The sequence below is a fragment of the Urocampus carinirostris genome, chromosome 19 (assembly GCF_059441175.1).
Source record: "Urocampus carinirostris isolate Australia breed hairy pipefish chromosome 19, RoL_Ucar_1.0, whole genome shotgun sequence".
NCBI lineage: Eukaryota > Metazoa > Chordata > Actinopteri > Syngnathiformes > Syngnathidae > Urocampus > Urocampus carinirostris.
The window spans coordinates 10,377,785-10,391,634 of NC_142367.1; the positions used below are offsets into that span (position 1 = coordinate 10,377,785).

General features: G+C 39.4%; 1 protein-coding gene across 3 annotated transcripts in view; it reads left to right on the forward strand.

Annotated features, from left to right (window-relative positions):
* The window catches only part of LOC148347253 (cytohesin-1-like), a 16,694-nt gene continuing 2,844 nt past the window's right edge, over positions 1–13,850 (forward strand). The window contains exons 1-7 of one of the 3 annotated variants that reach the window (XM_088323673.1): positions 1–240; positions 10,386–10,468; positions 11,110–11,174; positions 13,042–13,108; positions 13,235–13,353; positions 13,417–13,610; positions 13,674–13,822. In XM_088323673.1, the coding sequence (XP_088179799.1) occupies positions 150–240; positions 10,386–10,468; positions 11,110–11,174; positions 13,042–13,108; positions 13,235–13,353; positions 13,417–13,610; positions 13,674–13,822 (768 nt within the window). In that variant the 5' untranslated portion in view covers positions 1–149. Of the gene's footprint in view, positions 241–7,009; positions 7,214–9,741; positions 9,870–10,385; positions 10,469–11,109; positions 11,175–13,041; positions 13,109–13,234; positions 13,354–13,416; positions 13,611–13,673; positions 13,823–13,850 lie in introns of those variants that run through there. The other 2 variants (XM_088323674.1, XM_088323675.1) reach the window with 2 other exon arrangements.

Below are 13,850 nucleotides of genomic sequence, written 5' to 3' on the forward strand. Positions count from 1 at the left end.
GGTGTCTTGGCGATGGTGTGCGTGGATGATGGGAGTCAGGTCAAGTGAGGGAGGAAAGAGAGAGAGAGATGAAGAAGGAGAAAAACGCTCTTTTGTAAAAGTGTCGCCGGACGGAGACAAATCGTGATGGTGGAGTCTCCCGCGACGTGATGGGGAGCGTCAGTGAATTGTGCGCCTCCAGTTTTCAGGCGTTTTTGTGTCCAATGGTGCGAGATCTACAATCTGCTCCTGCTAGTAAAGGTCAGTGATTTCTTCTTATTATTATTTTGCTCTGTACACTAAACAAGTAGATGGCATCACAATCATACACAGCTTTGTTCAATATAATCCATCTCAAAAGCTACATTTGATTAACGTTAGGGTACAGTATTTGAGACGGATTTACCTTGTTATTTAGGTGGCATAAAGAAGGGGTCTCATACTGGATTTTCTTGGGGTCTGTCAGAGCTTAGGCCTGGGTGAGGTTGGGGTTGAGGAAAGCCCTTATGAAAAATACCACTGTTGTCAAAAACCTTGTTAAAAATATACAAATTAAGTTCTAAAATTAGAAGTGAAGTCAAGTCATGTTTATTTGTGACGCCCGTAATCACAAAAGTCTCAAAGGGCTGCTCAGATTACAGACTATAACAACAACACACTATTATTACACCGTCCCCTGATCTCAAACCTACATGAGGGCAAGGATCTAAAACCTCAACATGAGGAAAATGAAGAAACCTTGAGAAGGGACTGCACATGAAGTAATCCCCATTCCAGGAGGACCAGGCTGCATTGAATGTTGCAATAACAATTAATATACAGATATCGTCAACAGGAAATATTCATAAACTATACAATATAAGTGTGTTTTAAGACTAGATTTAAACATTTCCACTGAGGTTGCAGATCGAATCTCAGGGGGAAGAGCATTCCACATAACTGAGGCCCAAATGGAGAACGCTTTCGAACCTGCGGATCTCTTCTTGGGTCTTGGGATCACTAGTAGACCAGCATTTTCAGAGCGAAGGCTCCGGACAGAAACATAGGGGGGAATAAAATCTGAAAGATATGAGGGAGCAAGTCCATGCATGATTTTTGTATCACACCGACAGAACCTTGAAATCACATCTTAAGCTAACAGGTAACCAAAGCAAGTTTGCTAAAATCAGGGTAATGTGATCAAACTTTCTTGTCTTAGTTTAAAGCCTCGCTGCAGCATTTTGTACCAGCTAAGACTATAAATGTGAGTCAAAAAATTGAATTACAATGATTCAGATTTTAATATATGGCTTTCGCCTTTAATTTTCTGAACATGAACGGTTTTAAACATGGCTTCTTGCAAAATAATTTATCGTAACATTTAACTACTGTGACATATGACGATGCTAATTTAGCCAAATTGGGTTTTATAACCATGGTCAGGCAGATGAAACATGTATAACTCACTTTTTTCAAAGGCAGAAGCCCACCAAAAGTTATTTGCAGGGTGCGTCTACTGTCTTTTAATCTTCAGTTCAACAGCGATGACAATATCCTCCCTGGTAGGATAATCTATATGGAACTCTTTCCTTAAACTTGCATATTGAGGCAAAGGCCTCACAATTTTGCCCGTGAGCCTCAACTGGCCCTCAGGCCACATGTCTGATACCACGGGCAAAAAGTACTATTCTATGGGTACAAGGCTTGCACTGATGCTTGGGGGGAAGAAAAAAAATATTACCATAGAAACAGAGTAATACGAAGAAGGAATATGCATAGTTACCCTCACTTAGTTGCATGGCCGTACGTAACCAATCAACTCTCAGGAATATTATTTAAAATAAAAAAGCAGTTAAAATGAGGAAATCTTCCAATGGTTTAACAATCCTTGAAAGGGGAAGTTTTAAAATCACTTTAATTTTAATCTGCCGTCTTCTACCCGCTCTGCATCCATCCACTAACTCCACTGTACCAACCGAAGTCACGTCACACCAAAGGTAAACAAAATGTCCTTTTTCCATTACGTGCATGTACAGATTCATGTTGCGTCCTGGGAGTCTACTTTATCAGTATAACAGGTTGCTGCCATTGCCATGGCGACATCCAAGAGAGTGACAAGATGTGTTTTAGTGCATGCATTTATGAGGCATTTGGTTGAGTGTGCATGAGTCAGGCAAGATGGTGGGCTCGCTTGGAGAGCGTGACACACGCTCTTCGCCTTCTTTGATACTCTTCTAGAGCGATATCTTCACGGCGGCCCACCACTCTCACCCTCATCTCATTGGAGATCCCTTCAAACTCCATTTGGGACTGAGAAAAGTTCAAGTGGAGGTTATAGTGGTGGACTAAGCTTATTTTACAACTAATGGTTACAACCTAGTATTGAGTTAATAACAACATAATAATGACGGGTGTTATTAAAATGTGTCCCTGGTTATATTTAGTCATGTTTATAAAATGTCTTAATTTACCAATTCATTTCCACCATATGTAACTTCTTTATTCATTCAGTCATAATTACATACCTGTCAACCTCCAGGGCTCCATGCCCTTACAAAATGTTGTATTTTCCCTTACAAAATACAAAATAATCTTACACCATATTTTTTTTTCAAACGTGTTTATTTATGTAGTTTAACATGTTATATTGCACATTAATTAACATTTTGTTGTGAGATACTGAGTTGCCCGACATGAATGAGGTTTATTATAAAAAAGGTTCACCAATTAGGTAGCTTGGACGCTCACGGTAGGAGGAAAAAATACATGCAAATATAATTAAGTAAAATAATACATTTTTTTATTCAAATTATTCATTCATTTTCTGCATTAAATTATTGTTGGTAATATACTGATTAAAGTGATAACCACAAACCTGTCTTTTTTCATTTTCTCCTTTTATACTTTCTTTTTTTCTTAACTTCTTTATTCAACATAATAATTCGTGATTAAATGCATTAAAGCAAGTGAGCCGTTTGAGAGCCGGCTCTCTTTAATGAGTTGAGCCAAAAAAGCCGGTTCTCTAAAAAGAGACGGACTTCCTTTCACTACATCAAACCACTCGCTTCGTTTGCAACGGAAAAAACGATAACGAGACAGAGGCTACCGCGGCGAACTCGTTTGACTTGATTGATTTGCCGTTTTGTGATAGTCGGTGCATACCGGATGGTACCTTTAATTGACAAATTTGCGTTTTTCCGTACAGATTTTCTTGTACGTTGTACACGTCTTAAAATGCATCAAAAACGTACAGGTTGACAGGTATGTAATTATACATATTCTTCTATTATTTCAGTTGTTTTGTAGCCAGAAGTGGCCTTGAAAACCTCAGCATAACCATACTTGTTAGAACCAATGAAAGCAAAGGCTCTTGTTCGGGGAAATTCCACTTCAGATTTTTCTTTGGGTTTTGTTTCGACCGCTAGCTTACTCTAGACACTGGTGATTTCTGTCAAGAGGTGTCGGACAGACCCAAGTGCATGTCAACGAGGAGACGGAATACAAGGAACATGATCAAACCCCAACAGGGGGGAGTTTATTTAACAACAGCAAAAAGGCTTTACTAGGTAGAGTGTGGGGCCTGAACTGCTGAGGACAGAAACTTAAGAGGAAGTCTCTTTGTGAAGAAAACCTTGAAAGGAAGATTTGGAAGTACCTGTAAAGAAAATAGGCTGGAGTCAAGTCATGTTTATTTGTATAGCCCTTAATCACAAGGTGACTCAAAGGACTGCAGGATGGAAGGAAGAAAGAGAAAAAAAGAGCAAAAGAGAACTAAAGAAAGACAGGAATGAAGGAAGAGAGAAAAAAGACAGGATGAGAGGAAAAGAGAAAATAGACAGGAGAAAAGGAAGAGAAGAGAGAAACAAAGAATGAAAGGAAGAGAGAAAGAGAGGACGAAAGGGCGAGAGAATGAAAGAAAGGACGAAAGGAAGAGAGAAAGAAAGAAGGAAGGATGGAAGAGAAAAGGAAGAAGGGTAGCGAGAAAAGGAGTGGAAGATCCTGGGGCAAAGAGGGAACTGAAGAAGGAGGTCAGGGAGTATAAACTTGAAATCTTGAAAGTGAGATTTGGGAGTATCTTTATAAAGGCGGTTGGAGTGTCAGGACTTGGTATGGGTGAACTTGGAACGAGAGGGGGAATGAAGAAGGAAGTCGTGGGGGAAGCTTGTAGTCTTGGCGGGTGAATTTCTTCAGGAATCGAGATGACTCAACAGTGTAAAATGGAAGCCCGGAGTATTTATATTAGAGGTGGCTAATTGTCTGATTAAAATCACCTGGGGAGAGGAAAAGTGAGGGGGACTGGGAAATGGGGTAATGCTGCCACCTTTGGAGAAGGAGAGGGACTGCAGGCGCCAAATCATGACAATTTACAACAGCCATTGTTTTGTTCGTGCTTGTCTACTAGTGATCCCAAGAGCCAAAGACAGATCCGCAGGTTCGAGTGTTCTCCATTCGGGCCCGGGTGCTGTGGAATGCTCTTCCCCCTGAGATTCGATCTGCAACCTCAGTGGAAATGTTTAAATCTAAGCTTAAAACGCACTTCTATTCCATAGCATATGAATAACCTATATTTGATGTTGACTTTATCTGTAGATTATTTGCCCTCTTGTAGGTTTTAGATGAGGGGATGGTGTCATAATAGTCTGTGGTTTGCAATAATCTGTGGTCTGTGCAGCCCTTTGAGACTCTTTGTGATTAAGGGCTATACAAAAAAACATGACTTGACTTGTAGCTCATTTGCCCCCGAAATAATCTGTAATAAAAACCTCAAAAGAACTGCTTATCTTCCAAGCCTTTATTTCAACCAACCAACACCTTACAGCCAAGATACAAACGAGCATGCAGAGGAAGAAAAAAGCTTTCTTCTTAAAACAATAAATTATTATAGAAATGTGTATCAAATTGGTAGCCCTTCGTCACTAAGTAACAGAAAAGTAGCTCTCAGCTTAAAAAAAGTTGAGGTTTTATTTAGATTATATCTTGACTTCTGTTTTATTCGAGGTAACCATGTTAATGATTAGATCCAGGAAAAGGTCATTAAAGATTTCCTGAGCGCTTCCTTTTTGTCCATCCTGTTTTTAGCGAGTACAAAATGGCCGACAGCTGCAATGACCTTAGACTTCTTAACATTCCCGGCATTGTCCGGCCGCGTCCAGTACAACAGCTGCTTCCCTTGCAGAAAATTACTTTTAACGTCCCCAAAAAAATTCTGATCAGCAAATATACAGGGAATTCTCAAGTTAATCAGTGTTAACACTGCAGTTCTGCTTACCTTTGGCACGAAAAAGTTTGGTTTACCCATTAAATTTATTATCTCAATAAAGTAAAAATAATAATCCATTATTTTGTTATTTCTCCTATGCTCAGAAACAAGACCGAAAATGAAAAATTTCCCAACTGAGAGGTCAAGTCGACCCAAATAAGTTTAAAGAAAAAAAATTCTAAATACAAATCTAAAATGTCAAACACTGGTTAAGCAATTTTCCAACTAATTTAATGATAAACAAAATGATTTATCCTCTTTATCAGATGCAGCATCAGATAACAGCCAATCAGAGCGCCGCTTTAGACAACAGATGAGTTGTGATTGGTTTATTAAAATTGCAAATAGTAAAATGGCCGCTACTCATGGATTATGTGTTTCCAACGTATTTTATACGTTTTTGATCATTTCAATTTTGTACTACAGGAATATATATAATATATAAATAAATTGTTTTTTTCCCTCTCACATATTTTTTCATGACCAAACGTTTCTGAAAAATCTCCAGTTAGCCACTAGGGCAGCTCTAAAGGGCCACATGCTCTAGAGCCACAGGTTGCTTACCCAGGCTTTAGAAACACTTGCAAGCCTTGGGAGCCATAGCAAATAAATACAGTATCGATAATACAGCATTGTTTCATTGATTCACAAAGTCTGAATCACTCAAGATTCTGAACTAAATAAAGAGTAAGGCATTGTGGGAGGGAGTTCAGCCAGTAGCATATCAGCATTTTCATGATGTCGTGTCGCAAACCATTAGCAGACCAGCATTTTATATGACCTTTGCCAATGGCAGACATGCGTTTGGAGACATTACTTGTCATATTTTGTAAGTAAATTACTGGAAGTTGGGAAAGAACAAAGAAAGAAGCTGAAAGAATTGTGTAAATAGATGCCGTGTTGTGTTTGTCAGGTTTATTATGGTTTAGTAAGGGGAATTGCAATTGTTTAAAAGAGTATGGTATATTTTGGTGCATAACAAACTAATTGCCGTTGTTCATAAAACAAAAATCCCCAAATTCGGTGTTTTTTGTTTATTATCTAAATCGTATCTCAAGAGTTTATTAAGAATTGGAATTGTCTTCTTACTGATCAGAAGCTAATAAACATTATTTATAGTCCGTCTGCGAACCTCAGTTAACACTAGGCAAGCCTCTTTCGACCCTGACCCCCACCTGTTTTTTGCTCCTGTCTGTCCCCCGGCCTCGACCCGTTTTTTATCCTGACCACGTCTACTCTTCCGTCCCGGCTTTCGACCTCTTTTGTCCTCAACCACGTCTACTCTCCTTTCCTGCCTTACGACTCGCTTCCGACCCTGACCACGTTTTGCTCTCCTGTCCCGGCTACTGACCCGTTTTTCCGTCCCTGACACCGCCATCGCTCGCCACAGAAGATCCATTTCCGAGTTCAGAGCGACCTGCTTTCCCGGATCGTGGGCGCAACCCTTTCCCTTTCTTCAAATAAAACGCACCGCGAGTGGGTCCTGTCTCCGTTATGGTATAATTCAATTTTTTTTTTGTCCTGAAAAAAAAAATGTTCCACAGCAATAAAATGCGATATCATCAGCAAATCGTTAGTTTAGCCTTATGGGAACAATTATTTAAAAACAACTGAGTACATATTTGGCGTTGGTGTCCACTTTTAAAGAACAAGAGCATTGTTGAATAAATAATTAAAAATACTTTTAATTGTTATCTTTTTTTAAATAACAAAGCTTAACACATAATTTTGGCCTTCGTCTCATATCATCTTCGATACCAGCCGCCTTCTGATTGGCTACTTCTTCTAAGTCACGCCCAACGCCTCCCTAGAGTCCCAACACCGGGTGTCTCCTCCGATGGGCTTAGTTGTAATTTTTCCCAACTCGACTCCAAATCCCAACTTAAACCTTAAAAGTTACTCGAAGTCGCGTTTACTTTTTCTATTTTGTCCTCGCTCTTCTTAAAAAGTCAGACGGCACAACCAACATGGTTTTAAAGTCAGAAGACGGCGTCGGTAAGTTCCCCTGGGGGTCTTTTTAATTGAAGCTAACTAAGTTAGCTTGGACAGTTTTGCTAATTAGCAGTTAGCTTAATATAAATTAGCGCTATATGTTGTTTCTTTTGGAGTTTTAAACAAGTGACTCGTCTTTTAAAGTGTCGATAAAAGCCATTAAAGCGAGTTGTTATCAGTCAACTGGACCGAAGGCGCACTTAACGAGGTTCTAGTGCGCCGCATTATTTATTAGCTTTTTAAACGTGAACATTTTTAAGGACGTTTTTTGACTTACGTATGACGTCATAACAAGATCTCTTGTGACGGTCAGTCAATGTTGATGTTCTGTAAAAGCGACGGTCTTTTCATCGGGGTTGAAGGCTATTATTTACACTGTGTTTATTTTTCGATCCCACTTTGCAACAATTAAAGGTTATACCAAAATATTGGTCAGAAATGTTTATAATATCTAATGTCTTGCAGTCCATCTTGGTTATAATTACGAGGATGAACAAGTACCGGTATAGGTTTCTTTATATTGTTTGTCAAGTCACGAATTGAGGTTGATATTTATACAATATTTATCCTATGACCAAACTTAGCAACGATTAAAATCATAAGTTGGTGGGTCGGATCCCTTAACCACTAGGGTAATGGGGGCAACATTTTCCGGTGGCGTGTCTTGGGAAAGTACAGCCTGGTGTTGCCCATCCCCCTCCAGGCCAACATATGTTCTCACTCGGTCTGGAACCGGGGACCTTTCGCGTGTTAGGCTAAGTACCGAAATCAATTTTCGTATCAGTGCTGATACCAGTTTTGGTTTAAAGTAATAACACTTCCTACAGTGACAGGTACCGGTACAGTATTGGCTTTCCTATGGCAGCCAATTTTGATTAAGATTTAGTTCATATAATTTAAAGTCCTGAAGGGTAAGTGTGAAATATTTAATGCCTCCTGATGGTACGAAACTACTTCATTTGGTAATAAAAAAAAAACATTGATTTGAATACTCGACAAAAAGAATTGAACTATTATACCAATGTAAATTTAGAAAAAAACATTATTTTACATAGTGGAATCCGTACCTAGAAGTCACTGCCATGTTTGTCTGACATCTTGCTGCTACGATATGCTCTTGGCACCGTTTTTTGTCCGCATTAGACAATACAGTGCCATTTAGTGGTCAAATATTGCACACTGGGCCTTTAACTTTATAAGTCAGTTAGGCTGGTAAAAAGTTTATTGGAATTTGAACAAAACAATAAATCTACTCAAGAAGCGTTTATTTTGACAGTTTTTTTTTTTAATATAAGTGGTCTTTTGCATGAAGTTCAGAAAAGAATAACATTTATAGCTTTTGTAAAAAGAAAATCATGTTCATGTCTTGTTCTTGGCAACAATTTAATAATTGGTAATCATTGAAATAAAATTTTCAAAAGTGTTTAATTTTTAGGGAATCAATTTCCACTTCTAAAATATTTTCCTTGATTTCAGGATGAAGCAAATTTTTAAAATGGCAAATTATATTGCCCAGCCCATTTCCCTGGTGTCGGCATTAATCCCTTTTTATTGTTGTCTTTATTATTATATTTAGATAAATATTTGTACTGTCACTCCCATCATATCACCATGGTCTCTTTTCTTTTCAAACTTTTTTTTTTTTTTTACACCACTCACAGTGATATCCGCACTGTTATATAGAAAACAAAGCGTAGTATATTTTTTGTTGCAGCTTTCCATGAACTCATTTTGCATTCTTTTGAACTGGCCACAATTCTTGTGTTGGCCTTTTCTGTGGATGAATGCAACCCAGTCTCCAGTGGGAGTTCACCATAACCGCCGGATTATATCTCCAAGCTGGGCCGGTTGGCCTGGGGGCCAGCTGCCGTAGCAAGAAACAATCCTCGCTTTATGAGTGAAGCGAGACGACCAAACGCATCATTTTCTTTTCTTCACAAACAAACCCGCTTGGCCTCGGGTCCTGGGTCAGCTGCTTCTGACGGTTACAGTGGCGCAGTGCCCAACGAGACTGGTCTGAGACGAGAGGGCGGGCACAAGTTTGATTGTGTGGCCATTGGCATGCGATGACCACAATGTTTTTTCTGCAAATACTCAGACAAGTTGAGGAATACACCGAATTGCTTTTGGGGGAATTTTATGGAGGGTGGCTTCGAAAGTGAGAAACAAATGTGCCCTTTTACAGTTATAGTCATTTAGAATATAATATAATTGTTTTCATTACATTTCACCTTGCAGCTCTGGCAATATTGACTTTTTGATTTAAAACCAGCACTTTCTGTATTTTAGGCCTCATTTAATTGTGTAACGTTGTGTCAACCACACTTTTGCAACCGGTTTAGGTGAAGCACTACTTTAAAATTAAAAAAAAAAAGAATCCTCCATTGCTTATTCACATGAGGATCATTACTGCCTAATTTTAAGGCCAGTTAAACATTGAGGGTGGAGAAAGTCAAGAGGGAGGGGAAGTATTGGGTGGAGGGAAATGCTTAAGGGTCTTGCCCCTCTCTGGCAGTTTCACATTGGTTTGGTTTTGAGCGTCTAATAAGTCTGGAGAGGACGTCCTATCAAAAAGGCAATCATGTGGACTGAGCAACTCTAAAATTGACAGGTGGATCAGATCGGATTCACGAGTTAAGGTTTAAATAGCCTCTCGCTGGTAAGAAGCCGTGTGATAGTGATTTGTTACTTTTTATAGCAATGTTTTCTGTTTCATGCTTTACACTTTGTCATGCATTCCGAGGAGTCTTGTTTCTAGCAAAAACACAGTTAGTGGCCTCTCGAGAGTCCTGTTGCTATTGTGTCTGAGATTTCGCACTTGAAATTTGATTTCTGCTCACAATGGTGGGTTGTTATTCTGGTACTGGGTTATTATAAGAGCGATGTCTGTCTGGGAGTTGCATGCTTGTGTTTATCTCTTTTAGAAAATGTGCCATACCACTTGAGAAAGTTGACTACCATGATAATCAGGGTTGCTCCAAGCCTGTCAGGCCACTGGGCTGTTCTTGTCCGTTGAGATAAATTTTGATGTGTTACTAGATGGTCAGATAAACACTGCAGTGTTTGCTGTCTCATGAATTTGTAATATTTTGCACATTTGGAACCTGTTGCCACAGAGATTAAACCCAATCTGTCGCCTGTTTGTTTTTTTCTTCACTGTCTCAATGGTCATCAGTGCCTGATGACCTCAGTCCAGAAGAGAGACAGGAGCTGGAGAGCATCCGACGCCGAAAACAGGAGCTACTGCAGGACATTCAAGTAAACATACACACACTTTTTCCCTTTAACATCAAATGATTTAAAATGTATTTTTTTCAAGGCTCAAATATCTAAACAATATGAGACACTGCAATCAAAAAAATGAAATCGCATTCAATCGACATGTTCCTTGGCCACTCTTGAGCCTATATTGTCTGCTATAATCGTCTCTTCCGTGTGCCCCCGAGACAAATGGGCAATGAGCCGTCAAATATTCCAGTAATTGAGACATTGGACGCAGTTCCTTTATAAAGAGTGGGGATGGGTAGTTGTCGTAACCATGGAGACGCATATGGAAGAGTTCAGACTATTTTTTTTTTTTTTCATACGATGGATGAGGATTGTGTCTAGGGAGAGTTCAACCTGAGACACATTCCTGGTCTGTTTTTTTCTTCAGGATTACCTCTATTGCTTTTCCCTCCAATCTTTTTATCCTATTTCCGTTCATTGCCATTTAATTCACTAATTATTTAATTTTTCGCGTGGGCCAAGTATCTGGGGGGGCAGCCTCGTAAAAGTGGGTCAGGGCGCATGGGGAAGAAAGGTCGCCGCACTGACCCAAGAACAGGTGCTCAGGATCCCATAGAAGAGGTGTCGAGTGTCACTCATGTTTTTTTTCTGTTTTAAATGTGATTTTCTAGAGACTGAAGAATGAGATAGCAGAGGTCACTTGTGAGATTGATAACCTAGGCCTAACTGAAGAAAGGTAAGAAATCTTTAGAGGAACATTTTGCTTGTGAGTACATCCTTATCAAGGCTATGAAAAGTGACTCCAAAAATTGTAGGGCACTATTGTGTCTTGCTTATTTGTCAGCAGGCAGGTTCCTGAGTCATTGAAAAGACTATTTTGAATCTACCGTATTTTCCGCACTATAAGGCGCACCGGGTTATAGGGCGCACCCCGAAAAAATAGTTTTTGGTCCAATTTTTGACATAGATAAGACGCACCGGATTATAAGGCGCTACAATGGGAACGTGGACAAAACAGTCAGATAGTTAAGTCCAACTTATTACCCCCTTAACATTCCCAAAGCTTGCAAAGACGCAAATACGTGTCGAGAACACGTGCGGATGCGGTGTCCGTACGATGTCACTCAAATGCATCGTTCCATCATTCGGAAGGTTAAAGTCTTGGGATTCAAGAAATGCCACACATTTCTTAGTTTCTATTTTCTTTTTCGCTCGCAACTTTACTGTGCATATGACAATAAACACTTGGAATTGAGTTTAATTTAAAAATAGACACTCCATCCATTATCTGCACCGCTTATCACAGAAACATCGAGTTCAGTCTGAAACAAGATACAGGGACAATATAAAACCCGAAGTAGCTCACCGAAGTCGTTGTGTTCAATAATAATGTGCAGCCATGGTCCTCTTATATCCGTGAGTTTAGTAAATCCAGGAGAATAAAATAATTTCAAATACAGAATAGAAAAAAATGCTTTCTCTATGCCGTCAGCCACGTGCCATAAACATTCATCTTTTTTGGCCAATTGCAGGCTTTGTGTTGCCGTTTAAGCCAATGCCAGCCTGTAAATGATAAAAAGGATCCGCCTCTTGACCTCCGAATAACTTTAGCCAATAGTGATCGATTCAAATGATGATTGACACATTGATTAGCCAATGAAACGCCGGTAAATAAATCCCAGCATACACCGTTGTTTTGGCCAATTGCAGGCTTTGTGTTGCCGTTTAAGCCAATGCCAGCCTATAAATGATAAAAAGGATCCGCCCCTTGACCTCCGAATAACTTAAGCCAATAGTGATTGATTCAAATGATGATTGACACATTTGTTAGCCAATGAAACGCCGGTAAATAAATCCAAGCATACACCGCGTACTACTTGGCGTTCAGGGGAAAATCGAGTCGGCGGCTGCAAGTTAGTTGGAAAACTTTGCAATTTTAAAATTGATCCATAAATAAGGCGCACTGTATTATAAGGCGCATGGTCAGCTTTTGAAAAAAATAAAGGCTTTTAGGTGCGCCTTATAGTGCGGAAAATACGGTATTATAAACCTGCCTATACTTGGCTTATTCCTTTTTTTACATTTCAGTCATATATTTTATTGGTTTCGGCAGGAAAAATATCTCCTTTCAAAGTGACAATTGAATACAAATTTATTTTGCAGGAGTATCACATACTTTCAAAATGATGTTCAAAATGATGTCCCAACATACTTGCAAAATGTCTTGGAATATTCTCGATAACCCAGTTAAAGGGCACATGCAAACGTTGTAATCGGATTTTTATTGTTTGCACATTTTCTGAAAGTAATCAACAAAATTGAGTAAATAGCATGGGAACACTACCTAACACATTTATTTGTAAAGTTGCTTCTGAAATGCCCTAAGAAGCCTCAAGATGGCGTCAACGTTTAAGTTAGCTGATGAAGTAGCAATGTAATATTGTTGAAACGATTGAGGTTGGAGCCACACTTGCATTTTTTATCATTTTTGACATAATCTATTTAAAAGTAATATAAATATTTGTGGGGGTTGGGCAGTAGGTTCATTATTTTTTATGCATGGATAGTGTTTTGTTTTTTTAAGTTTTTTTTTTTTACTTTAGGAAAAGCATGCAGAGGAATAAACAGATCTCCATGGGCCGGAAGAAATTTAACATGGACCCCAAGAAGGTCAGAAAAAATAAAATATGAATATTCTCTATTTAATCATTTGAAAGATCCCAATTTAACAGATGAATGCGCTTTTTAAACAATATATTTAAAAACTAATACAAATTTGCCAAATGTTGTTTGAAGGGGATTCAGTTTCTGATAGACTGCTCATTGCTGAAAAACACCAGCGATGACATCGCTCGCTTCTTGTACAAGGGTGAGGGCCTGAACAAGACTGCCATCGGTGACTACCTCGGAGAAAGGTCAGTGTTTTTCCTAACCATGTTTTTGTTCGTTCATGCAAATTGCAAAAATGTGTGTTTCAGAGATGATTTCAACATTGAGGTGCTCCACGCCTTCCTACAGCTTCACGAGTTCTCGGACCTCAACCTGGTCCAGGCCTTGCGGCAGTTCCTTTGGAGCTTCCGGCTTCCTGGCGAGGCCCAGAAGATCGACCGTATGATGGAGGCCTTCGCCCAGCGCTACTGCCACTGTAATCCTGGCGTCTTTCAGAGCACAGGTGAGTAATTTGTAGTTGGTGGCCATGCTCCTTTAATGAATGAGCGCTCTTTTATTTCCGCAGACACATGTTACGTGTTGTCGTTTGCCGTCATTATGCTAAACACAAGTTTGCACAACCCCAATGTAAAGGACAAACCCTCCGTCCAGAGATTTATCGCCATGAATCGGGGCATCAATGATGGCGGTGACCTGCCAGAGGAGCTTCTCAAAGTGAGATTTCAGACTTTTCTAAACGTGT